The sequence below is a fragment of the Typopeltis vanoorti genome, chromosome 4, assembly GCF_054136105.1.
Source record: "Typopeltis vanoorti isolate ZY-2024b chromosome 4, IOZ_Tvanoo_1.0, whole genome shotgun sequence".
In the NCBI taxonomy this organism is placed as follows: Eukaryota; Metazoa; Arthropoda; class Arachnida; order Uropygi; family Thelyphonidae; genus Typopeltis; species Typopeltis vanoorti.
In genome coordinates this window covers 111840450-111868175 of record NC_143552.1, presented here as the reverse complement: position 1 = coordinate 111868175, position 27726 = coordinate 111840450, and the positions used below count along the sequence as shown (strand labels likewise).

Sequence of the window (27726 nt, the reverse complement as noted above, 5' to 3'; positions counted from 1 at the left end):
AGTGGATTGCACACTGAAACCCTGCTGATTGAAAAGTAGAGATGCTATCCATTTAGTCACAAAGGTTGGTTGTTGCTTTTCAGCAAGAAGAAAAACTGTTGAATATGAACAGAATTCAATTAGTTTTATGTTATGATTTCAAATTATGATAACATGGCTAAACTTTATGTACAAAGAATTTTTTGCTATAAAAAAATGTGCTATTTATGACAGGAGGGCACCCGTCTCCAAAAATGCAACTTCATTTAATTACACCTCTAATTAATTGTGATTAATAAATATATATTTTTAATAAAATAATAATAAAAAACTTTTATGAAATTGTTGATCCGACACTAAAACATTTGATTTTATTAAACTGCAAATGTTAACCAACTCAACTCTATGGTTATCTATTCCTTCAATTTGGAATGACAACTCAAGCAAACTAAAAGGCCAGTTGGCCTGTTTCTGTGGGAAAAAAATAAACCCCTAGTTTCTAAATCCCATATACAATGCAAGGATTTAAACTTTAATCTTTCCAGTTGGGCAAATATTGCTATGTCATTGCACTATAAAGTGCAGATCTTTTGTCCCAAATCTTCATATTTTAAATGACTTTCTCTTCAGCATGATAGAACAGATGACACAGTACTGCATTATTAAGCTTAATTACAGAATAAAAATCTTTACAAACTACTCTCAGCCTCAGGTTTTGAAGATTAGTCAGAAAAGTCCCAATCTTCATTTTACTGAAGACCTTGAATGTAGTACTTTAGAAAAATAAATAGTTTATCCATACAGGTATAACCATTTGGCCTTGGTTGGCCAAGTGGTTAACATACCTGCTCCCAATCACCAAGCTGGGGGCTCAAATCTCATCATGGTCATGGATGCTTATGATTGTCTTTAAGTGGTAAATATGTGTGAGGTCACTGCCCTGCTTACTGGAGGTCTGAAATGGCTTGAAAAAGTTCCATGTTTGGTCTTCAGCACAAGGTCTCCAAATTATGTAAATAAATAAATATCCTTAGTCTTTCCCAGCCATGAAAGGCAGGAAACCTTTCATGGCTGGGAGTTAACCAATTACAAAGTGTACATACAAATTGACTAAAACATCAAATGACTATTTTTTTTTATGAGCACTTTGAAAATTGTAGGTGCTGATATTAAAAATGAGCAGTGAAATTTTGTGAAAAATCAATTGACACTGCAAAAACATGAAAATCTGAATATCAAAAATTTTTCCAGAAGGAAATGCTTCTGATGAGAAGTTGTATTACTTTAATAAAACTGCATAGCATAATAAATGTGGCTTTTAAAAAAAGTATATTTACAAAATTTATTATGTAGTAAAAAAAAAGTCATACACAAAATGTATTAAAAAAGATTACTGGCTGTAAGTATTCTACAATATATATGTAGAAACAATATCATAATTTGATTTATCTTGGTAACTGTGTAGGTCTACACAACTTAACTTGCTTTTTTTTTTCTTTAAAATAAAGAAATCCCCCCACAAGGTGTCAAAGGTGCTATGGATATTGCAGCATATGAAAGATTGACAGTCTTTTGGGAAGTAAAATATAAGAGTTAAATACATACATATTAATCTACCTAAATGCCAGGAATGTAACAGTGCATTTTATTTTAATAAGAAAAGCGGAAATTCAGTTCTCACTTTAACATTGTTAAGATCTGAGAATATATATATATATATACATATATTTAATTATTTTATCTAATCTTTTTCTACAGTTTATGATGACATATCGTTTCACAAATTTCAAATGTACAGGTTACAAAAAAATATTTTTCACTTTTAGCTTTTAGATAATTACATATGATCAACAATCTGAGTTCACTCTACACTAGCAGTTTTTGAAGGTGCAGAGGTTCCATCGTCTTTGATGCCATTTCTATATATTTCTGATTCCTTTCTTCTGCACAAAAACACTGTATGTAAAATGTTTCTTTTTAATGCTGAATACTTTTTTTTTTCTTTTCTGGTTAGCAGAAATGGCAATCAATATACAGTATAAATTTAAAGATAAAAACAACATTTAAAGGCTTAATAACTAATTATTCTAATTTTTTCAATAAAGTTAAACATAACATTATATGTTTGAAACTTTGTTCTTCAACCACACAGTAACATATTGGCACAACAGACAGCTATCAGTTTACACCATATTTGATATCTGTGATACTTGATATTTTTCACCTGTACAGTAACCATTTTATGTTTGATGTGATTAAGGGAGGGAATGTTTATTTCTTTTACTTAAAAAATGTAAAAGTTTTTTTCCCATGTTTCAAATAAATTTCCGAATCATTCCAACACTACATAAAAATTACATACTAATAGTATTTTACAAGTTAACATGACAACAATCAGGATGAAGATGGAAATGAATGTAACACTGAATGATGAGGTGATTTATGAATCTATCTGCAAACAATAGGAAATACATTGCTACAAAAGTGTACCATAAAATAAATAAATAACTTTTACATGACTTGCATATTTTTACATAAATGATGAAACATGAACTTGGGTTTGTACTTTATGGATGCTGAAACTGCAGAAATGGTAGAAAAGCTAAAAAAATTTTCCCCCTGAAGAATAATAGCTACAATAATAAAATATTTCTCGGAAATTCTAATTTTTCTTCTTTTAAATAAATATTGAAAAATAATATGTATTTAAAAATAGATAATCAGGGTGCACTTAGTTTTCTCTGTTCCCCCTTTTTGATACTTTGGGGAAGTTAAACAACAACCCACCTCTGGTCTAACTTGACCAACACTTCTAAACAAAAATGACATTTACATCTAAAAATTAAATATTCTTAATATTTAAAAAAATTATGACATCAGTGTATCAATCCTTAAACTAAAAACATTAATCTTACTTTAAAAGCTGTGTACACAAATTAGCTAACATTATACAACATATAACAAGTGCTGACATCACACATTAAAGCAACACAAAGTTTTGTTTACAATGAAACCTAAAGCAACTGTGAGAAGTAATCCATTCGAATGTTTGGAATTACAAGTAATTCCAAATCAATATTTTATAATTAACTTGGAAGTCAAATATTTATCTTTGTAAAATGTACTGAAGTGAAGATTTTTGTAATCTGACTAGCATAAGTTATTCTGGAGTCCATTTTCTGGTGATTTTGTACTTGAGCTTGAGGTGAAGAGGCTGTTTCAATAATATTATTAAAATATTAACATTTTAAATATTATATTTATTAAAAAAATTTAACCTACATTTTTTACTGACTCGGAATTTTAATTGATCTATATTTCTGTATGCATTCTAATTTCAGTTCAGTTCATTACTAATTCAAAACAATATTTGTTGTTAAGAGAAAGAAAAATTATTTGCCACTCTCACTGTTTCAAGTTTTACTATTTTTTCAACAAGTAAGGAAAAGAAAATATTCACACAACACAATAAATATTGTGATTTTCATAGTAATAAGAATCTTAACAATTTTTTTCCAACTTTAATTTCTGAATCAAAAACTTTTTAATTTTGGTTTTAAGGGCACTTTTTAAAGAGTTAAATGTTATTTAACTGCTGCATGATTAAATAATATTTAATCATGCCACCATATGAGAATGAGCCAATCGATGAAATTAAAAAGGCTTAGGCAAAAATACTGCAATTTTCATAAACAAAAATTGAATTTTCTTTTGAATTTTTGTAATTGACCAACAACAGCACAAATCACTTATGCCAACAACCAAATTAGAAAGACTGATTAAACAATGAAGATATAAAGTGCAAAGTGGTAAGCTTGGCAATGAACAGACAAAGGAAGGGAGACAGTCTGAAGGAATTATTTATTTTCTTTAACTGATTCAAATATCAACTGCAGCTTGCTTGCAAGGTTGGTTAGCTGAATTGAAATTATGGCCAAAGCAACTAAAGCAATGAGACTGTGCCTGTAAATTGAGTGTTCTTCTGTCTTCAGGCAGTTTGTAGGATGAATTCCTTCCAAGTTTCCTGTAGAGAAACTCTTCCACTTCTACATGAGACTGGCTAACTCATGTTCAGATAAAACAAATCCACATAAAAGTTCTTTGTGTTCTAGAGAGGATTTGAACCCAGATCTTTCCAACCAAAGAATATCAATAATACCAATTGAGCTATGGAAGTTGTTTAGAAGGCAAGCAACATGAAACAGCATTAATGGTAAGCAAAGAGACAAAATATTCAAAATATAAGACTCCTAAGTGAATACACCAGTGGCTTAACTGCAGCCTGCTACAATGCAATAATTAGTGAAAATCATAGCTCATAGTTCAAATACAATTTGTCAAAAATAACTGTTTAAATTAGTATTAAATTCTTAACAAGAATTTTACACTAATTACATAAATGATTCTCTCTGCATCAAAGATCCATCAATTAGCATATGACAGAGAAGCCTGGTTTTCCTTCACATTATAAGAACCTCCAAGTGCTATCTTAGTGTACACAGACTACTTATTTGTTTTGATTGGTTTCCCTATTTATAATTGTAAAATTATAAATAAACAACGATGATGATTATTTCATAACATAATATCATTTTCAAAAAATCTCGGATTCTATGGATGCACTGCTTTCTTTGGAATTCAAGAATAAGAGTCAAGGAAAGTTTTTTACAGTCCTCAAGAAAGAACAATAAGACACAAAGGATAGAAGACCTAATTGTCTTTCATCTGTGTATCAAATAGACCAGTTGTTATTTTTAAGTGGTAGATGATTGCTTCAAGAAAATAGCATTCTCATTCAGATAATACTCAAAAAAAACATTCTATTAGCATTTTCCCATGAATTGGGAAAATGTGTTTGAGATGTATCCATTGGAATGTTCAGTAGCATAATAAACATCCAAGGAAACCATCAACACAACACAACACACACACACACACACACATTGTATATGATGGGAGATAGCACAGTCATCTTCTGTTTCTATAAAGGATAGCAGAGATCATGTGGATATGTTTGAGTCAAGATGGCAAACTGATTTGTGTGTTGTAAAATGTAAAAGAAATCCATCACATCTGAGTTTTGTATATAATTCATATAGAAATAAAAAAAACAATGGCATTACCTCTCACAGATGTGAAAAATATATTTTAACTAACACAACTTAAAAAAAAAAAAGAAAGAAAATAATTTATCTAAAAAACAAAACAAAGTAAACTGATACTATAAAAAAACAGCAAATAAAAAAGGTAATTAGCTGAGAGAATTAATATACTTACTGAAGATAAAAGTCAAGACTAGCCTGATTCCTATAAACTATACAGTAAAATTGGGACGGGGAGAAAAACGGACATTTTTTAAAATGCCAATTCGGTAATCTTATTATACAACAATTCATCAGCTAATTCAAAGGATACAACTATGCAGACATTCAAGAGCTTCAACTTGATGTCTGTTATATATCTTGATCCTGACTTCAAACAACTGGCGTATGCAAATGCTACAAAAAGTACACATACAGCATTGTGCATTATTAACAGCTAACTCATGATGACCTATACTATCTCTTCATTTTTTTTTTAGAAATGTCTTTGAAAATGTTTTAACTTTTGACTTTATGTGTCAAGTCATTCTCAAGAGTAAACAGTACAATTTCTGTAACTAACAGTATACACTGACTGGCCACAAGAGTTTTCAATGCTAATATATTCACAAGGTCACCTATCCTCTTCCAATAAGCTGCTTTGATTCTGAGTCTGTACTGATTGTTGATAGGATTGATGTAAAACAACACTAGAACACAAAGGATGGAGTGGTGCAGAAGTAGCAGATGTTCCATTAGTGGGACTTGATAATGTTACACTGCTATAAGGAGGAGATATAGTCTGATAAACAAGGGAAGACTGTGTTTGGCCCTGCAAAAATAAAGCATATAATTTATGAGTGTAGCTTTCTCACATGAGACCATAAGAAGCACTTTTAAAAATTTAATAGCATTTTTGGATCTTATCATAAATGACAACCTTTACTGAAAAAACAATAAAGGGAATCTGATACTTGTCCATTTTACTGTCAAATCACATTATCAAGAAAGAAAAAAATTAATGATTTTTTTTTTTAAAATTTGGGAGTGTAAATTAAATGAAAATACTCGATTAATAAGTAAAAATAATAATAATAATAATAATAATAATAACAACAACAACCAAAGAAATTTAAAATCTAAGAAAAATGAAGTCATATGGTATTGTAATTCACACTTGAAGGAGTCACTACATCGAACTTCCTGGGAGTGAAAATAAAGGATGTAAACAAAGGCAATAGTAAAACAGAAAAGAAAAGTAAAAGAGATGGTAGTGATAGTTGGAACTAATGATTTAAGGAGTGACAAATTTAGTATGAGAGAGGATATGAAAGACTTGATGGAAGAAGCAAGCAAGAAAAAATTATTAATTTATTACTGAGATAAAGAGCACTTCAGCGAAGTAAATTTATTCAAATTTTAAGTGGATATTGAATCCAACATTATTTGTTAGCCGAATATAGAAAACTATATAAAAGTTTAGCGAGTCCAAGCATAAGTCAACGGGTGGTATGCTGGTGTTGTAACGATTCTTGTCTTTTATTGTACAACGGTTGTATTTTTTTTTATTCAATCTTTTCTACCTAAACCTCCTTCTATATTAACCTTATCGGCTGCGCTATTTATGTTGTAACCTTTTCTTCCTAATTATAACTATCCTACCGGCTGCGCCATTTATGTTGTGATGATTTTTCTTATCCACACTTATTTTAAACCTTTGTTGCTTTATCTCCGTAATACACTATCGGGTAGCACGTGGTACCTCTGAGTGACAATGGAATTTCCTCGAGATAGAGGCAGTACCAGAGTGTCTGAGATTTACCTCTCGTAAAATGCCAAGAAATTTATTTGTTTCGCTGCGCCACTTAGCGCTATTAGATTAATTAATATTAACAACCAAGAGGTAATCTCAGGACAGTACTTAATGATACCTATCAACTCTGCAGACATGGCCAAAATATACCCTTTTCAAATATCCCTTTTAATATCCCGCATAGGTTCGCATTAATATTTTATAAGCGGTGCATCGGATTCCAGAAATTACAGAAACTCTTTGTTAGAATCAAAAGCAAGGTTTATTATACTCAAAAGTTGATACACATAATAACACTAAATCAAATCCCATCTTAAGGGAGTTTCAGACAAGGTATATAAAATTCAAACACTACTATTACACTTATAAAATATTATACAGTAGCTTCCTAAAGTAAGAATTATATTAACCTTCGCTAATGCATTAATCATGTACTATTATCACAATCAATCTAAGACTCCGTAGCTCTGTCAGACTACACAAGATAACATTCATATCTTTCACAATCTCTTAATATTATGCCAATTCTTTATTCTAAACATATCCTTGATTTCATTCAATATAATGGCGAACTTTAACACAACGACAGATAATAAACATAAATTCAATTTCCTTCTAAAAGCCTAAGAATACAACCTTATCCTATATCATTAATGTTCCCTTTTATAACATATTAACGTGGCACAAATCTTTCATTTATATTCAGTGAAACACAAACAAAGTCTACTTATCTTCCTTTATGGCTCTTTATGGCATCATAAGTTCACAGGAAACTGGCCTTCTGTGGACAGCCGGACTTTTCCATGGAGATACTGTCACCGAAACCCGCGACTGCCGGTACCGGGTACTGGCACCCTTCCTCCACTACGAGAGGGGAACACACCAGAGATCCAGGAGAAAAAAAGGCTTGCTACAGGGTCGCATGACCCTTATATTACCCTCCTCTTTCTCGGTGTTTCTCGCCCCTTTTGATGTCCAGCGAACTACTACGTCACGGCGTCCATCGTCTCCACCGCTAATCGCACGTACGATGACGTCATTGTTTACTTGGGGCGATCCGCTCCCTCGCGTAACCTTTGGACTTGACTCCCCCCAACCGTTGAATTTGTACTTATATTTTATAATTCTTTTATACATATTTTATAATGCTCTGCTAATGTTTTATACCTTCAATATCAATTTAATCACATTCATGAACGGCACAAAATACCTACTTATTTAACCTTTTCATAACAGAACACACTTGACACATATATACACATTACTTATTTTACACTTAGAGGCAATTTACTGTATTCATCTCATTCTTTTGTTTGGAAAAGCATGTTAGACTGTGATAAGATAGGAATACATAAATTTCCACTCTATCAGAATCTAACACTGGGACAACTCGTAGTAAAGGTGGAGAAAGCTCCGAGTATTTTAGTATTTATAAGCTTTGTATTACTGCAACCTCAGTATTTACATCTAGGTCTACCTACTCACTGATGAGACCTCAAAAAAGGTCGAAACTGGTCTGGGTAGTGACCTTCTCCCATAATGTATAACAGCATACATCTCCTAGGAGTTGTGTTTTACATTATGGGAAAATACTAAGGACAGTGATCGGAGCTTACTCCACCTTTACTATGAGTTGCCCCAGCATGTACCACCTGTTGGCTTACGCTTGGACTCGCTGAACTTTTATATAGTTTTCTATATTCGGCATGAAACTCTTAGATAGATTTTCTATCTTTGAGTTTCTTATTCAGCTAAGAAATAATGTTGGATTCAATATCCACTTAAAATTTGAATAAATTTACCTTGTCGAAGTGAAGTCTATTGGCTCTTTATCTCAGTAATTTATTAGCGCACCTTTTGGCGACTCGTACAGTAAAGAAATAAGCTTTGTATTACTGCACCCTCAGTATTTACATCTAGGTCTACCTACTCACTGACGAGACCTCAAAAAAGGTCGAAACCGGTCTGGGTGGTGACCTTCTCCCATAATGTATAACAGTATACATCTCCTAGGAGTCATGTTTTACATTATGGGAAAATACTAAGGACAGTGATCGGAGCTTACTCCACCTTTACTACGAGTTGCCCCATCATGTACTACCTGTTGGCTTATGCATGGACTTGCGAACTTTTATATAGTTTTCTATATTCGGCATGAAACTCTTAGACAGATTTTCTATCTTTGAGTTTCTTATTCAGCTAAGAAATAATGTTGGATTCAATATCCACTTAAAATTTGGTTCATTTATTACCAAGATAAAAAAAAAAGGTTGTGAGTTTTTGGATGTGCAGAGTAAGTCTAATGGTAGAAAAGATTTGGCATCAGGTGCCAAATATAATAATAATATCAGTGATGTCAGAAAATCTTTGTCCTTTAAGCAGTCTTTAATTTTGGAAACAGCTAGAAATCACAGGGAGCTATGTCGGATGAATAAGCAGGATGATCTAATTCAGTAATCGATTTTTTGGCTATAAACTCTTAGTGTGCTCATCATGTACTCATGATGAGAGCACTATGGTTTGGAACATTGTTATGATGAATAATCCACTTGTCAGGTCACAATGCAGGTCTTTTTCTCTAAACAGAATCTTGTAAACTTTTCAGCACCTCTAAACAGCATTGTTGGGTGACCGTTTGTCCCTATTCAATGAATTCATAATGGATTATCTCCCTTTGTGATCAAAGAAACACACCAGCATGGTCTTGAATTTTGAATGTGATATGCATGCTTTTTTTTGGACATGGCAAACTCGGGGTTTTTCCACTTAATGCTCTGGCTTTTTGTTTTGGGATCATAATGGAAGCACCAGGTTTCATCACCCATAATTAGTCTCGGAAACATATGCTTATTTGCAGAAAGATCAGTCACAACTTGAAACTGTCGCTGCTTCTGTTTGCCCATTAAGGTCCGAGGCACAAACTTCACAAAAATCTTCCGCATACCCAATTCTTCAGCCATCAAATGGACACTTAATCATCTGTCAAACCAGACCAAATCTCGCACTCTGTTTACATTTGCGCCCGTCATTTTTGTTTTCGGCTGTCCACTTCTGGGGATCGTTGTTCACATCTTCTCATCCACCTTTGAATCTCTTATGCCACTCAAAGACATTTAACTTTTTCAGAGCATTAGTACTGCAATGTCAAAACGAACATTGATAAGAATAGGGAAATTGTTTTACTTCCTAAAAGGCTTTGATACAACCACATTGAACTGTGCGCAGATTTGGAGCAGATAAAGAAGTTGTGGAAAAGGTGCAAATAAGAATTACAAATATATTAGGATTATGGAATGTAGATTATGAGGAAAGATTGAGAGCATGTGGACTGCAGACAGTAGTAGACAGAAGAAAGAGGGGGGGGGGATATGACAGAAGTCTATAAACTTTTGAGAGGGGTGTTATAGGATATCAGATGATGGGGCATCCATGGAAGTTTGTATGCAGTTATGAAAGGGATGAGAGTTAGATTTTTTATCTCTCAGAGCAGCCAGTGAGCTAGTGTGTGTGATTATAGCCTTCCTAGATGAGTCCTTGCTTCCCATAAGTCTTTGGTAATAATGAGCAGATTGTGGTATAGACCATCAGCTAGTAAGAGCCAAAGTAAGACTAAGTCAGGCACATCCAACCAGATTGGATGTTAGAGTAATTCCTAGTGAATTCACAGAAGAAACATCGACTTGGCTGGATGATATTTTGAAGACCAATGAGAACTCAGCAGAAACTTTGGGAAGGAGTCAAGGTGATAATACAGGATACAGCCAAGAAATATCTCAGCCCAATAAGAAGACCAAGAGACCCATGTATATCAGATTCAACATGGGAACTAATCAAAAGAAGGTGGCTGGAAAAACAGAGAGACACACACAGGAACTGAAGAATAGCGATTACACAGAAAAGTCAGAAGAGCCATAGCAGCAGGACAAGGAAAAGTTCTATACTAATAAATGTGAAGAGATAGAGTTCCAGATGAGGAGGCACAATTATAAAAGAATGTTTTATTTAGTTCGTGATCAAAGACAGGAATGGAGCATTACTAACAGAAGAAATGGAAATCAAAAACAGATGGAAAGAATACTGTGAGGAACTGCACAATAGAGTGGATAAAGAAAATTTGGAGGAGTCCTCTCATCAGAAAAATTCCAATTTGGAACCTCTTCCACTTAGACATGAAGTTGAAAGAGCAGTTAAGTAGCTTAACAGAAAATTAACAGGCTCCAGGTGCAGATGAAATCCCAGCAAAGTTAATTAAGGCCACAGGGGATGGAAGGATAAGAGTATGTCATAGATTGATTACAAGGATATGGGAGACAGGATTATGGCCTAGAGACTGGAAGAAGTGAGTTTTCATACCACTACATAAGAAAGGTGATATGAAGGCGTGCAAGAACTATTAGTTTAATAAGTCATGCAAGCAAAATTTTATTGAAGATCATGCTAAATAGGATTGAGGTAAAGATGCCCGAGGAACAAGCAGGTTTTAAGAAAGGTAAGGGCATTAGAGATCAGATCCTTTGCCTTAGACAGATCTTAGAAAAATATAAAGAATTCAAACTCCCACTGGTAATGTGTTTCTTAAACTACTCTAAAGCTTTTGACTGTATTCAGCATGTGAAACTGTGGGGAGTAATGAAAATAATGGGTTTTCCTCAACATGCTATCAAGTTGATAACCAGTACAGGGGAGCAGGAAGCCATAGTAAGAACAGGTGTTGGATTGACTGATTGGCTTCAGGTGAGAAAAGGAGTTAGGCAAGGATGTTTACTTTCTCCTCACTTGTTTAGTACATGTGCGGAGGATATCATGCGTGAAGCATTGGATAAGCTCAAGACAGGAATTAGGATAGGTGGTAGATTGATCAGTAATCTCAGGTATGTTGATGATACCGTAGTCCTCTGTAATCACAAGGAAGAATTAAGACAAATTCTTGATAAAGTTAACAAGATCAGTAACAGAGGATTTCAACTCAATCCTAGCAAGACAAAGAGTATAGTTCTCAAAGGAAATACAAACAGGGAAGCTCTTGAGAAACAAGTGTACCTTAATGGAGAAAGAAATGAGGAAGTCAGCAAGTTTGAGTACCTGGGATCCATTATTAATGTGAACTATTGCTGTTCAGAAGAATAGGAATGGTTAAAACAACAGTCAGAGATTTGTCTAAAATCTGGAAGGATGGATATATCTCCATGGGAACAAAGTTGAAGATTTTGGATGCAGTTGTTTTTCCAACAGTAACTTATGGATGTGAGACTTGGAACCTAAAGAAGTCTGATAGGAAAAGGATAGCTGCTTTTGAGAAGTGGTATTACAGAAGACTGTTAAGGATATTGTATACTGAAAGGTGGACAAATGGATGGGGTGTTAGAAAAGATCAGTAGAACTTTAAGGCTTATTATGGATATTACCAGAAGAAAGTTAAAATATTTTGGACACACTGAAGGAATGGAAGGAGGACTTCTCAGAAGAGTAACAGAAGGTAAAGTTCCTGAAAAAAAAAAGGGAAGGGATAGACCATCAATGAAATGGATGGATGGTGTGTGATGGATAGTGACTGATCTTCAGAGAGTTGAAGCCTCCAGAAAAGCATACAACAGAACTACATGGCAAGGCCTGGTGTGGCACATCACCGAGCATCGGAGTGACCATACGGCATCTGTGGGTGTCCAGTGAACACATGAATGAATGAACAAAACTAAATGGTGATCTCTTTCTATTTCAAATCCCTTGTCTGCTCATGCTCTGAATCAACCATCAATAATAACAGTCAATGAGACTGGAATTATTTCTTGTGTGTTCTCTTCCTGTGAATTTGTGCACATCATTCTGTTGGAATATGGTATTAGTAATGACTAGTCCATGTCCTGAATAGAAATCAAGTAGGATGTTATAAGTTTTGCATTTTTTTCCCCTTCAAATTTTCCCCAAACATTTCTGTATGAGGAGGTGTAACTCAACCGAAGTGACATTTGCACTCCATAGCACTTGGCTGCCTGAAGAAAGACCTAGATTCAATTCTAGTCACTGACTAGAGGAACATTTTCTAATAAGCCTTTCTTTAACTGGTTCCCGAGTTAGTCGCTTTCTGACATGGGCAAGTGGTTTATTTCCTCCCAAAAACTCAGGTTTCTGGTTCCGTAAACTCAAGAAAATTAATTGTAGAATTCACACTATCATAGACAATAAATATATAATGTTGGGATTAGGAACCGTGAGATGGAAGCACCTGTTAGCCAACTCTTCACTGGATGCCATTTATAATTAGTAATAGTCTTGGGTTAACTCTCTCTGATTGGCATTGGCTACCTGTAGAGATTGACTGACCATTCAGTCTCCAAATTGACAGAGCAGGATAAGATAATAGATAGGGCTTGGAGGCCTCGCCTACTCCCTATAAGAGGAATAAAGGCATTAGCAGATTTGTTTTTGTATGTCTGGAATTCATTTCCTTCTCTGCTTTAAAATCTCTTAACATGAGCCAACTTTTCCTTTCTTTGTTGTTGTTGCATTCTCTAATTCCTCCACTTCTTCCTTAGTAGAACTTTCTGTGGGACCATAGGCAGATATAAGCCCATGGTCCAATTTCCCATTTTGATGTTTGTCCATACCACTCAACTTAATATTATCTGCCATTCAAGAAGCTTATCCCAGTGTTTAGATAGTTGAATGCTAGAATCACTCCTTCCTTTCTCTAATCATTATTGCCCGTATATAACATCCTGCAATGGTTATTTATATCTCACCTGCTTTTGTTTTCTTTGTTTTAGCAACTCCAATGTCGACCTGGTACTTACTTCCCTAATCCTTCTGACAGTCCCACTTCATTTCCATCGATATCTCTTATGTTGATGGTGAGAGTTTGTGGAATTTGTTCCAGTACCTGACTTTCCTCTGTTCACCGTGGTTCACTGAGAAAAACAGCAGGGACATTGTTCATTTGGACAATGCCCCAGGCAGCATGGAGAGCAGTATGCCTGAGGAGTGCTTGGCTGGTGGGACAATAGAAAGAGTGGCTTTATGCAATAAAGAGAGGGCATGATGCAGACAAGATGAAGTTATGGTGGGTACAAATGACCTTAGTGGTGGTATAAATCGGGTAGCAAAAGATTTAAGAACATTGTTAGATATTGTGAAGAGGAAAAGTGTCAATGGAGGATAGTGTGTGTGCTGCCTCATTTTGACAATTACGAGTTAAGTAGACGAGCGATGATAATGAATGATATGATTGCAAGAATGTGCAAAAAGAAAGAGGTCTGGAATTTGTTGATGTCTGGAGTGTATTTGAAGGAAAAAGACAGTTGTATGCTAGAGACGGGCTGCATCTGAACATGGAAGGACATAAGCGATTGAAGAAGTTACTGTTTTCTGAACAAGTTGAAGTAATTGGGCAGGGAAACTAATATTGAAAAGGTTGAGTGTAAGAGAGAGAAACTTTAGCAGTGATTGTATATTTATTGATCCTTATTCGCAGAATAAATTGAGAGGGAATAAAAATCCACATAGGACTACTGAAATTAGTGACTTGTATATCAGTTCTTAAGCCGGTATAGGAACTAGAGGGAATCTGCAATTTTTGTATACCAATGCAAGAAGCATTTGAAATATGAGAAAAGAATTTTTGGGCATTAGTCAGTGCAATCTCACCAAAAGTTGTAGGGATCAGTGAAACTTGGCTGTCAGCAGAAAATGTGGTCACTGGAATTGATTTATAGTATTTTCAGGGAGGATAGAGAAGATAGAACAGGGGGAGGAGTACTGTTGATGATAGCTGATGTGTTGCAGCCAAAGAAAGTAGTATATCAAGATGATAGACATTTGAGGCGGTCTGGTGTGAAATAGTGACCAACACAACCAAATATACAGTTGGATACTGCTATAGGCCAGGGGGTGCAGGGGGAGATATTGAATTCATGCATCAGCAAATTAGTGCAATGAGTGCAGGTTTAGTAATTATTATGGGGGATTTTAATTATGGTGATATCAATTGGAAGGAGGAAATATCACGTAGCAAAAAGGAAATGGAGTTCATACATCTTCTATGAGATAATTACTTGAAACAGCACATAACTGAAGGGACACATGGTGTGAGTGTGTTTGGACCTGGTTATTGGTTCAGAGGATATATGCATAAGTAAAGTGTCCTCGTTACCTCCAATTGGTGAAAGCGATCATGTGGTATTGACTTGGGAGGTTGCAAAATCTGTGGATTTTTCTGTTAAGAAGAGGTATATACGGCACTACAGGTTAGGCAATTATAACAAGCTTCGGGATGAGCTTGCAGCCACCCCATGGCAGAACATATTGCAGGGGAAAGATGTTAGCAGTGCATGGGAAAAAATTAGCAGGTATCTAAGGAAAGCAATATCAGATTGTGTCCCCATGGTCAGGAAGACAAGCAAGGTAGGCGCTAGATGGATGAGCAGTAGTATCAAGCTTGATCTGCAAAAAAAAGAAAATGTTATGGAGAATGTACAAGGAGAAATGCGATCAGTACACCCATGAGTAGTACAAGGATCAAGCTAGGAAGGTTACCAGCATAGTAAGAAAAGCTAAATCAGATTATGAGAAGACCTTAGCCAATGAGATCAAGGATAATCCCAAAGAGTTCTTCCGCTATGTGGCAAGTAAAAGGAAGAATGACTTCGGAAGGATAACTTTAGTGGGTGCTGATGGTATTGTTAGATCCTGAATGCAGAGCTTTACAAGCAAATTCTTCATTCAGGATTTAACATAATAAACTACTACTACTAATTAAGGAGATATCTGCACATCAGCTAATAATTATAAAGTGTTGTTTTATGTTTTGTAATTATGTATAGTCCATGTGTGCGATATAGTGAGAGTTATTGCTAGGTTATTTGTAATTCCCAAGTAAGCTGTCTAGTATTTGCGAAATTCCGAGAAAAGTTTATAATAGTAATCCGGAATAATCGCGTATAATCGGCACGAGTCGAGCGTAGCGATGGAGGCTATACCTATGCGGAAATATGACGTCCGAGCGCCTACCTAGAATAATGTAACCGGACAGGTTAGCGAGAGTGTAGGATCACCCAAGGGGCATGAACGATGGGGTTCGTTGGTGAAAACTGCATTGAATAGAGGGCACCCAAATAGGGCGAATAAAAGACGAAGCACGCCGTTTTAAGGGACCTTTTGACTTGTTGATCTTTGAGTGCTGGATTCGAGTTTTAGGGGGAGTTTGTTGGAGGATTCGTGAGAGAGCGGTGGGTCAGCTACGGTAATGACGGATGGCAGGTTCTTTTCTTGAGAATGCTTGAAGATTTTCAAGCAGAGCTGGTCGCGATATGATGGCCCATGTGGAATCGAGCCTTAGCAGAACGTCCCATTAGAGAAAGTTTCCTGCGGAGCGGTAGACAGCACGCAACAGTTGGAAACGATTAGAAGAAAAAGCGTAGTACATCGCCAGGCGCAAAGACAGCCGAAGAATATGCAGTACGGTAATCCAGACCTACATGAGATGGCGGCATGAAATCTGAAAGGATCCGGTAACGTAAGAGTTTTCGTTCTATGTTAAAATTTGTTTAGAAGAAAAGGAAATTTGTGTGTGTTGTAACTAAAGGACACTAGTAGAGAACTTTTAGTGAGAATTTGACTGAATTAATTAAGCCCCTGTGGAGCAAAGAAGAGTTGTTAAATAGGCAGTGATTTGTGAATGGCTAGACTTGCTTAGATAAAATTTAGAATTAAGGTAATCATTGATAGAGTATTAATGAAAGTGTTAAATAAGTATTCTGTGAGTAACTTGTGAAGGGAATTATATAGTAGTAGTACTTTGCTTAAAGCTAATCTTATCCTTTCATAATCGAAGGATTTAACTTGCTCTGATTCATTGTGCTTTCGTATTACCCTTAACTTAGAGTGAATTTTGATCCATTGAGTATTTAAGCTTACATAACTGTAAATGTTTTGTGTTTTCCAATAAACATGTTTTATACCGGAGTTATACCTGATTACGAATTCAAACCACCACTTATGAAACTGAACCTTTTTGGCGGGAAGGAATTTAGATATAATTGTTTAAGTGAGATTCTGTTTACGACTGCTAACTGAATCTGCACCGCGCTTGCGTGAGATAAATTATTGTGTGTATCCTTTTAAGTTTTGAAATATTTCCCTGAACAAGAGTCTCTTCGGTTATAGGATATTGGCTGGCGCAGCGAAATATAAATTTTGTCAATATCCGAAGAGGAAATAAATCTGAATTAGTATTTTAGGAGCACAACAATAGATTAGAAGGAGAGTTATTATAGAGGTAGAATAAGATATAATATAGAGAGATAGCGACATAACAACAGAGTAGCCAGTAGGACTTTGATTGTACACAGTTTTGAGTAAGCAAAAGGATAGATTCTAGAGACAGTAAATTAATGTATAATAAGATTGAACTTACGACTTACGAAATAACATTATATGAAAGTAAGGATATAAACATATCACAGTCAACGAATTACAGATCTAACAATGGTGCAGCCAACAGGATGTGATTAGGGGCCCTAGAATTAAAGTTGACACATCCTTAATCACTGTAAGTTGGTTTTGATATCGTATCAGGCAATCAGGCATTTATTGGAATAATTAGAATTTAAGAAGATTACATTGTGTTGAATTTTAAGATGAATACAGATATGTCCCTACTTACAAGCTCAGAGTTAGATGACTCAGAGTTTTTTAAAACGATTAATCCCCAACAGGTATTCCCTCAGTTTTCGGGTGATGAATCTGATGACGTGATTGCATTCTTCGAGTACATTGAGGAATTGAGAAGAATTGGTCGGTGGAGTGAATTCCAACTGCTCATTCTGCTATGCAGTAAGCTAGTTGGAAAGGCTATGACCTATTTCCATTCCTCACTGGTTCTGAAAGACACCCGGAGTTATGTAAAATTTAAAGAAGTCCTTATTTCACAGTTCTCAAGGGTAAAGAACCTGGGACCAAATATGTGGAAGCTCCAAAGAATGGTACAGAAGGACAAAGAAAGCGTGTCCGATTACCATAACAGGTTGTTAGATCTTGCCAACACACTAAGTGTTTCGGACAATGACAGGCACCATCTAAACTGGGCCGTCTTCCAGCACCTTAGGGCAGGATTGAAACAAGATCTTAAGGAGACAGCATACGGAAAGGATATATCAAATCTTGAAGAATGTTTGCTTGCTGTAAAAGAAAAGGAACAGATGCTCGGAGACATTTGTCCCGCATCGAATGCCAGCTATGTTAACGTGATAAAAGAGGTGAATAATTCCGCTAGCGAGAATAGAACTGAGAAGGAATTTAGCACAAGCAAAGGAAAGACTAATGATCAAAAGGATAGTGAAAGAGAAATGTCAGTCAACGTTGGTCAAGTGACTGAAAATGAATTGAACATCCCAAAGCAAGCAGGGCTATCAAATATGGAAGAAGTACGTTCTATAATTAAGCAAGAAGTTGAACGACTTCAACAGCCTGTAATGGACCGTCTTGATGCTGTACTGAAACAGCTGGCAGCAGTCACAGATAAGACTTCAAGATCATCTATCCCTCAACCAGAGAAAACTAATGAATTAATTAGACTAGAAATAGAAAGACTTCAACAGCCTATGTTGAACCGTCTGGAAGAAGTAATGCAAAGGTTGGCGGCAGTGTCAGAACGGAAACCCGAGGTGTCTTTACCTCAATCACAGAGAAATAATGAGCAAGGAGACAGAAGGGAGCCTCCTAGATGTTTTAATTGTAACAAGAGTGGGCATTTAGCTCGTAATTGTTTTAGTGATAGGAGACCCTCCATCAGAAATGAGTCGAAGTTTGGGCAAACTCCTCATAATTATGAAGGTAGACAAAGAAATCACGAACAACAAGGAAGAGATAAAATGATAATCAAAGGTAAGATTCAGGGAACACATTGTGACGTGTTGTTAGATACTGGTTCCCAGGCCTCTGTCATAACGGAAGATTATTTTCAAGGAATAAAATCCCATGTATGGCGAGGCATTTCTAATCTAAGGAGACCGATCAGATTATCAGGGTTATTGACATCTAAAGTTTGTGCAACAAAAAGTGTTAGAGTAAAATTATACTTACCTGAGTTTAACATGTGTGTTTGGCAGGAGTTGATGGTCCTCCCTAGGACATCTTGCCCACACGTTCAGATAATTTTAGGAACTAACTTTCTAGAAAGGCACAAGTTCTCTTGCAACTTCTCTAGAAATGAGATAATCCTAATGGGAAATAAACGGTTCAGTAGAGGGAACGAAAATTTTAAGGTTAGAAATAGAAATGAGAGATCTCCTGAAGAAAGAATGCAGGGAAGAGGAAATGTCATGCCAACTGACAGAGTTAATGAAGTGTCTCCAGATGTCCAGACTGATTCTGAATTAGCTTCAACTCCAGAAGTAAACAGTCAATCTGTGACTTACCAAAAATCAAGCGTAAAATTAGCAAATGACCAAGGTGTTACAGAAGAAAATTTAGGGGAGGATTGTCCGAGAACAATCGGGGTAAACTACATTGAGATAGTTAATAGAACTAGAAATTCCTATAACAGACCGAGACAGAACAAGTACAGAAAACATGAAGTTATTATACAACATCAACGGCAGTTTGATTATGCAAACTTCCTTTGTTTTCTTTTTGTGCTTAGAAAAGCTGTAAGTGGTTTGTTGTGTTGGAATTTAGCAATTGCTACAAAGAGTGCGCACACTAAAAGATTGTGCAAGCTTTATGAGTAAAATAATGGAGAATAAATAGGTCCAAGACGTTAAAAGAAGCACCGAATATACATCACGAGAATCAGCAAACTAAGTCATATCATGAGGAAACAATACAGTCTCATGAACCAAGATATGTACTAAGGCCCAGAAAGAATGGAGGGTTCATCCCCAGAGAATTGAGAGAGAGACAAAACGGAATCATTCTAGAAAATTAGAAAACAATTTTACAATAAGAGATGCCTAAAGAAAAATTTATCTTACGAAAAATTTTTTTTTGTAAGGGGAGACTTTTGTTAGATCCTGAATGCAGAGCTTTACAAGCAAATTCTTCATTCAGGATTTAACATAATAAACTACTACTAATTAAGGAGATATCTGCACATCAGCTAATAATTATAAAGTGTTGTTTTATGTTTTGTAATTATGTATAGTCCATGTGTGCAATATAGTGAGAGTTATTGCTAGGTTATTTGTAATTCCCAAGTAAGCTGTCTAGTATTTGCGAAATTCCGAGAAAAGTTTATAATAGTAATCCGGAATAATCGCGTATAATCGGTACGAGTCGAGCGTAGCGATGGAGGCTATACCTACGCAGAAATATGACGTCAGAGCGCCTACCTAGAATAATGTAACTGGACAGGTTAGCGAGAGTGTAGGATCACCCAAGGGACATGAACGATGGGGTTCGTTGGTGAAAACTGCATTGAATAGAGGGCGCCCGAATAGGGCGAATAAAAGACGAAGCACGCCGTTTTAAGGGACCTTTTGACTTGTTGATCTTTGAGTGCCGGATTCGAGTTTTAGGGGGAGTTTGTTGGAGGATTTGTGAGAGAGTGGTGGGTCAGCTACGGTAATGACGGACAGCAGGTTCTTTTCTTGAGAATGCTTGAAGATTTTCAAGCAGAGCTGATCGTGATATGACAGCCCATGTGGAATCGAGCCATTAGAGAAAGTTTCCTGCGGAGCGGTAGACAGCATGCAACAGTCAGAAACGATTAGAAGAAAAAGCGTAGTACATTGCCAGACGCAAAGACAGCCGAAGAATATGCAGTACGGTAATCCAGACCTACATGAGATGGTGGCATGAAATCTGAAAGAATCCGGTAACGTAAGAGTTTTCATTCTATGTTAAAATTTGTTTAGAAGAAAAGGAAATTTCTTCTAAACAAATTTGTGTGTGTTGTAACTAAAGGACACTAGTGGAGAACTTTTAGTGAGAATTTGACTGAATTAATTAAGCCCCTGTGGAGCAAAGAAGAGTTGTTAAATAGGCAGTGATTTGTGAATGGCTAGACTTGCTTAGATAAAATTTAGAATTAAGGTAATCATTGATAGAGTATTAAAAAGTGTTAAATAAGTATTCTGTGAGTAACTTGTGAAGGGAATTATATAGTAGTAGTACTTTGCTTAAAGCTAATCTTATCCTTTCATAATCGAAGGATTTAACTTGCTCTGATTCATTGTGCTTTAGTATTATCCTTAACTTAGAGTGAATTTTGATCCATTGAGTATTTAAGCTTACATAACTGTAAATGTTTTGTGTTTTCCAATAAACATGTTTTATACCGGAGTTATGCCTGATTACGAATTCAAACCACCACTTATGAAATTGAACCTTTTTGGCGGGAAGGAATTTAGATATAATTGTTTAAGTGAGATTCCTGACTGTATACTTCCGTGCTAGCGTGAGATAAATTATTGTGTGTATCCTTTTAAGTTTTGAAATATTTCCCTGAACAAGAGTCTCTTTGGTTATAGGATATTGGCTGCTATTAACTTTTTCTAATAGAATGACATCTGAGTAGGACAAAGGAACTAGCTACACAGTGGTACTTCTGGATTTTGCTAAGGCCTTTGACAGGATACCCCATGGAACACTGTTAGGCAAATTGGAGCAGATGGGAATGGATACTAAATTGGTGATATGGATAGGAGAATGGCTCAGGGAGAGATACCAGAAGGTGGTGTATGGAGGAGCCGAGTCCAGGATGAGGCAGGTGACCAGTGGTGTGCCTCAGAGCTTTGTGCTTGGGCCATTGTTGTTTAATTTGTATATAAATGATATAAGAAATGGCTTAAAGGGAGATATTCAGTTGTTTTTTGATGATGCAAAGTTAGGTAGCACAATAAAAAATCAAGCTGGTAGAATGGGCAGAAGGTAATGGATATCAGTTCAATGTGAAAAAGTGTAAAGTTATGCATGAAAAAGTGTAAAGTTATTGGATTAAAAGATTACCAGCTGTGTACTACATTGATGGAACAGTACTTCAAGAGATTGATTAGGCTAGAGACTTAGGGGTTGGTAGATAGGGAGATGACGTTCGGGGACACATTGCTAAGGTGTCTAAGATTGCACATAGGATTACTTGGTTGTTGAGGAACACACTGACATCCAGGAGGTTATTATTCCCCTTTATAAAGCGTTGATACTTCCACATCTGGATTACTGTGCTCAGGTCTGGTCACCTGGATTCCTTAGAGATGAGTAGGCTGTGGAGAAGGTTCAGAGAAGAGTGACTAAGTTGGTGAGTGATGTAAAAAATGCTCCCTACATTGATAGATTGAGAGCTTGTGGATTGCAGAAGTTGGTTGATAGGCAGAGAAGAGGGGATATGATAGAAACATTTAAATTACTGAAAGTAATTTAAATTATTTCCCTTTTTATATATAGGTACTATGAGAGCTCTACTCCAATCATCGGGAATTCGTCCCTCTGTTCAGGCTCTCTGAACTATGCAGTGCAGCCACTGCAAGACTTTTATACCACCATACTTCAGCATTTCTGGTTGAATATCATCTAGTCCTGCTGCCTTTCCACATTTTAAGCCTTTGATGGCTTTTTCTACTTCAAGTATGGATATGTATTCCTGACTGTATGCCTGTTGAGTGTTTTTTACCACTGTGCTATCACTGCTTGTTTCATTTAGCAATTTCTCGAAGTAATTACTCCATACTTCAAGAATATCTTTTTCTCTCATTTTCATGTCACCTTTATCATCTCTAACTCCTTTTACAGTTCTCTTTCCTCCATTTCTAAGCTTCTTCAATAACCTCCAAAATATTTTGCTGCCTTCTTGATATTTATTTTCTATGTTCTTGCCAAAGTCCTCCCATGACTTTTGTTTAGCTAGTTTTACACAGTGTTTAGCTTTCTTACATTTGTCTCTGTATTCTCTAAGAGCACAAGCTGACTTATTTGCCAGGAACTTTTGATATGCTTTCTTCTTTTCCTTCACTGCCTCTTTAACTTCCTGTGTCACAATGGAGTTCTGATTTTTCTATCCTTGCAGACAACCTCACCACATGCCTCTCTGCTGAATCAATCAAAGTTTTCTTCGAGGCTTGCCACTGAATCTCAAAAGTTTGGTTGCTGTTCTCAAACTCTTTCACTTTTTCTTCAATAATCTTTGTGTATTTAGTCTACAGTTCACATCTGAGAGCTGCTCAACTTTTATTCGCTTTAAAACTTTCTTACATGTTATTCTTTTCAATATGAAATTCAATTTTATCCTGCTCAAGACTAAGTAGTGATTACTTCCAATTTCAAATCCTCTGTACACTGTGGTGTTCTGCAGCAGGGAGAAAACATCAATATCAACGATAGCAATGAGACTTTTCTTATTTCTTGCCTCTTCTCTCCATGTGAATTTGTGCACATTTTTATGTTGGAAAATGGTGTTAGTAATAACCAGCCCATGTCCTGGGTAGAAATCCAACAAATATTTGCCATTATTATTAGCTTTGCTCTTTTCTCCAAATTTTCCCAAATGATGGTACAACATGATTATAATTCAGTAATCTCAAATCAGCTGAACCTGAGTAAATGGACCTGGTAATAAAGTTATGAATATCTTACATTATGTTCAAACCTAATATTTATCCATTGAAGAAGTAATGTCAGATGTGGAATGAAATGGAACATAATGAATTAGTTATTTATCACAATGAAGAATGAATAACCATACTGATTTATCAAACCAATATGGATAGAAACAGTGGTCCTAAGTGTTATGAAAAAAAAAAAAACATATTTCTTACATATGCCTTAAAATGAATAACATTTGCCATCTTGTTCAAAGTTAGCTGAACAAGCACGAAACTAAAATGTCTGGAAAAAAATGGTATAAGATATATGTATAATACATGCATCTGACATCACAACATGAAAATTAAAATTTACCAAAATGAAATTGTTAATTAACAGGTGCGTATGTGCACGCGCATTTACACAGCAACCAAACTAAGAATAATACTACATTAGACATTTACAAAATATGTTAATAATGAAATGCAGAAAATTTTGATGCAATATATGTACCTGTAAACATGGTGAAGCACTTGAGTTGTGATTTGCTAAGCTGTTGTATGCTCCAGGATGTGCATGATTAACAAGCAAAGGTGAAGAAACTCCAACTGTTGCTGATCTATCTAATGTTGAGGTAACATAACCTTGAGGTGACTGAGAAATTGTATGCGTAACAACAGGAGTTTGCCCTACTGGACTAGAATTTGGAATATATGGCTGTGACTGAAAAAAAAAAAAAAAAAAAAAAAAAAAAAAAAAAAAAAAAAAAAAACTGAAATATCAAGAAACCAATTTTACATAATACATTAATTAACCTATAGTGAAGTTATGATTAAATGACTAACAATTTTTTTTTAATGGCTTGAATAATTAAAGAACAATAGTGTAGTTTTGCTAATGGTAAGGCAAAAGGAGAAAAATATTGGTTGGAATTACAGATAAGGAACTAAGACTATGAACAGTGTTTACTTTAAGTGCTGCATGGGTAAACATCCAAGCACCCCCCCCCCCCCCCGCTTCCAAAAAAAAAAAAAAAAAAAAAAAAAAAAAAAAAAAAAAAATACATATATATAAGTGCAGGTGAGGATGGAGTTATAGCTGAACTTCTAAAAACAGGCAAAGAAATATTTACAAACTCTTAGCAAAACTATTTACTTTATGCCTGAAGAAAAATGATGTACCAACAACATGGAAGAAGCCTATCCTAATTCTGATACATAAAAGAGGTGAGATAGGTTGGTAGTTCATCAAGTCTTCTATCAGTCTACTATCAGTGGTTTACAAAAGTCTTAGCCGATAGACTTTGTGCGACTCTAGACTTAGCACAACCAAAAGAACAGGCAAGCTTTCGAAGGGGCTTTAGTACAACGGACCATATTCAAGTCGTATAGCAGATTATTGAACGGTGTAATGAATGTCAATTAACACTATGTCTTGGTTTTATTGACTATGAGAAAGCCTTTGATTCACTTAAAACTTGTGCAATATTTAAAGCATTACGAAACCAACAAGTGGAGGATCCATACATCAGAGACATCAAATCAACATTCACCAATGCCACAGAAGCAAGTCATTTCAATGGAAACATCTCTACTGTGGAAATACAGAGAGGTTAAGACAGGATGACACAATATCTCCAAAATTATTCACAGCATGCCTAGAAGAAATATTCAAACTTCTTGATTGGGAAGGGCTAGGTCTGAAGATAAATGGAAGATATTTAAGCCATTTACGCTTTGCAGATGCCATAGTTATCTTTACTTCAATTGCACATGAATTACAGACTTGTATCCGTGAACTCCAAATTGCTAGCAAAACAGCTGACCTAAAGATAAACCTAAGGAAGACCCAAGTTATGTTCAATAGCTATGTCCAACCAGAAATAATAAAAATCAATAATGAGGAAATTAAACAATAATCTACTGTTTAATTACATTACATATACTTAGGACAACAGATATCAATGGAACAAAATATCATGGATGAAATTAAAAGGTGCACAATGCTTAGGTGGAAAGCATTTGGAAAATTATATTGAATATTCAAAAGCCAACTACCATTATGTCTGAAGAGAAAAGTTTTTAACCAATGCATTCTTCCTATATTGACATATGGCTGTGACAAGATCAACGATGGACAAAAGAAGTACTGGATTGGATTCCATGAGAAGAAAAACGACGACGACCTAAATCATGATGGATTGATGATATCAGATTTGCAGGAATGACATGGGAAAAGAGAGTCATGGACAGACAGTTTTGGAGTAATCCTGGAAAGGCCTTCATCCAGCAGTGGATTGACAATGGCTGATAATGATATATATATATATATATATATATATATAATATTAAAAATTTGGGCTTAATTTCATGTCTCTTTGTTTTTATAATACAAACTATAAAAAGAAATAAAATAATAACTTTTATATGAGAGAATGCTAAATGACTATTTGTTAGTCATTTACTGAGCGAACTCAGGCAGTTAAAGTCAGAGGAAATATTGTCCAAGAGTCCATATAATAATTTGCTTATATACTTTGAGAAGCTGTTTAGTTTGCTTCACATGCATGAAAAGTGTGCATGTGAGGTTATCTTCATGACTAGGCCAACTTGAATACAAAGGCTACTGACGTCACATCAAATTGTCTCGGTATAACATAATGCAGCACCCTCCCTTTCAGATGCATGGAGGGTTACTACCCAGCCTGGTTTCAACCTTCATTGAGATCTCATATTTTCCACATACACTTCATTAGTTGTGAAGATACTTTTGTTTGCTCACACTTAGGTAAAGGATTACAACAAGAATATCTTTTCTTGTAAAGAATAATTTACTTTTTTGACCAAGCAAAAAAACTTGCTACAAGTACAAGTACATCTCATCGATATATTTTAATATAATGATACACCATTTTGCTTCTTCTACAGTGATTTAAATCTCAGTATCTCTGACTAACTTTGACTGGTGTCTATATTTTGACTTCAATAAAAGTCAAAACTGATCTGGGGAGTGACTCTTCTCATAATTCATAGAAATATATATGCCTGGAAAGGAGGGCTCTCCTTTTTTATGGGATACTAAGACAAGTTAATGTGGTGAACAGCCTCTATATAAAAGTGGTCAGTTACAGAGATACTTCATTTGCTAACTTCTGTTTACTCACACCTGGTAAAGGATTAAAAATAAGAATATAATTTCTTGGCAAATATAACTTACTTTCTGGCCAATATGTCTGCTAATCTTCTCTAGCCAGTTTTTCTGTTTTATAGGAATAAAAAAAACTTGAGGTTCTGGGAGAAAATACACTGCCAACTAAATAAGAAATTGATCTAACTCACTTTTAATTAAAACACCTGTATGAAGGTTCTTTGTATCACAGATAGGATTCAGATCTAGGTCTTTCAACTAAATGGCAAATATCATATTGTCTTCACAAGTGCACCACTATAACAGGTGGTATACAAAAAGAAGACATTCTTTCTGCTTATAAGCTAGAAAAAAAATCACCTGTTTTCTTCATTCATTTTGTATAACTACTTATTCAGCTTTGAATACGATTTTTTTTTTTCCCCACATGACACTGGTAGAAATATATTTAATAAATTTCACCAGACATATATAAAACCACACCTTTATTTCATTTTAATTATTACATGAAGTAAAGGTTCATGGTTTCTATTGCTTCCAAATATTGAATAGAAAAATTCGAATTTTTATCTCACAGGCTACAGCTTTGAAGGTTTCTTCCTATAATTTTATTTCAAATAATAAATTTTTTTTTTAAAGCTAAATCAGATTATTGAACCATTTCACAGAATGTGCTAATGAATTTCATTAAACATTCTTATATTATGCATTTATCAGCTTCAGTACTTCAATGACTCATGGTATGTCACTTAATTCAGTCCATATCCATTCAGCTAACTTTAAAAGTCAAACTAACTGTCTCTTCATATGATGTCTCCTTTAGAGATTCCTTAAATACATAACATCTCTTTACTCATGTGTAACAGTACATTTTACGTAGCTTGCAATCAATGCTGTTAACAAAGTATGAATTTATTTATAAAAAAAAAAAAAAAAAAAAAAAATGCATTACCACACTGCAATTATAATTTAGTAATTAGTAATTGTAGTAGACTTAATATCACTCTTTAAAATATGTGCAAATATTTCATTTTGTGGTATTAGGATAATAAATATCAATTTATAAATATTTATAAAAAATAGCCAGACATAGCACCTATATTATATTCATTTTAATGAAGAAACTTGTGCTAAAAAAAATTCTTGTTTTTGTTATGGTTATTTCAAGAAAAACAATGGCAGGGGTTATTTATAGAA

At 35.1% G+C, this 27726-nt stretch overlaps 1 protein-coding gene across 3 annotated transcripts in view; it reads right to left on the bottom strand.

Moving 5' to 3' along the window:
- Positions 1 to 1453: 1453 nt before the first annotated feature.
- Alh (coiled coil domain containing protein Alhambra) overlaps positions 1454 to 27726 on the bottom strand; it is a 294506-nt gene continuing 268233 nt past the window's right edge. For 2 of the 3 annotated variants that reach the window (XM_090391968.1, XM_090391969.1), the window contains 2 exons: positions 23896 to 24105; positions 1454 to 5892 (listed from right to left, as the gene is read on the bottom strand). In XM_090391968.1, the coding sequence (XP_090248094.1) occupies positions 5695 to 5892; positions 23896 to 24105 (408 nt within the window). In that variant the 3' untranslated portion in view covers positions 1454 to 5694. The remainder of the gene's footprint in view (positions 5893 to 23895; positions 24106 to 27726) is intronic. The other variant, XM_090391970.1, reaches the window with a different exon arrangement.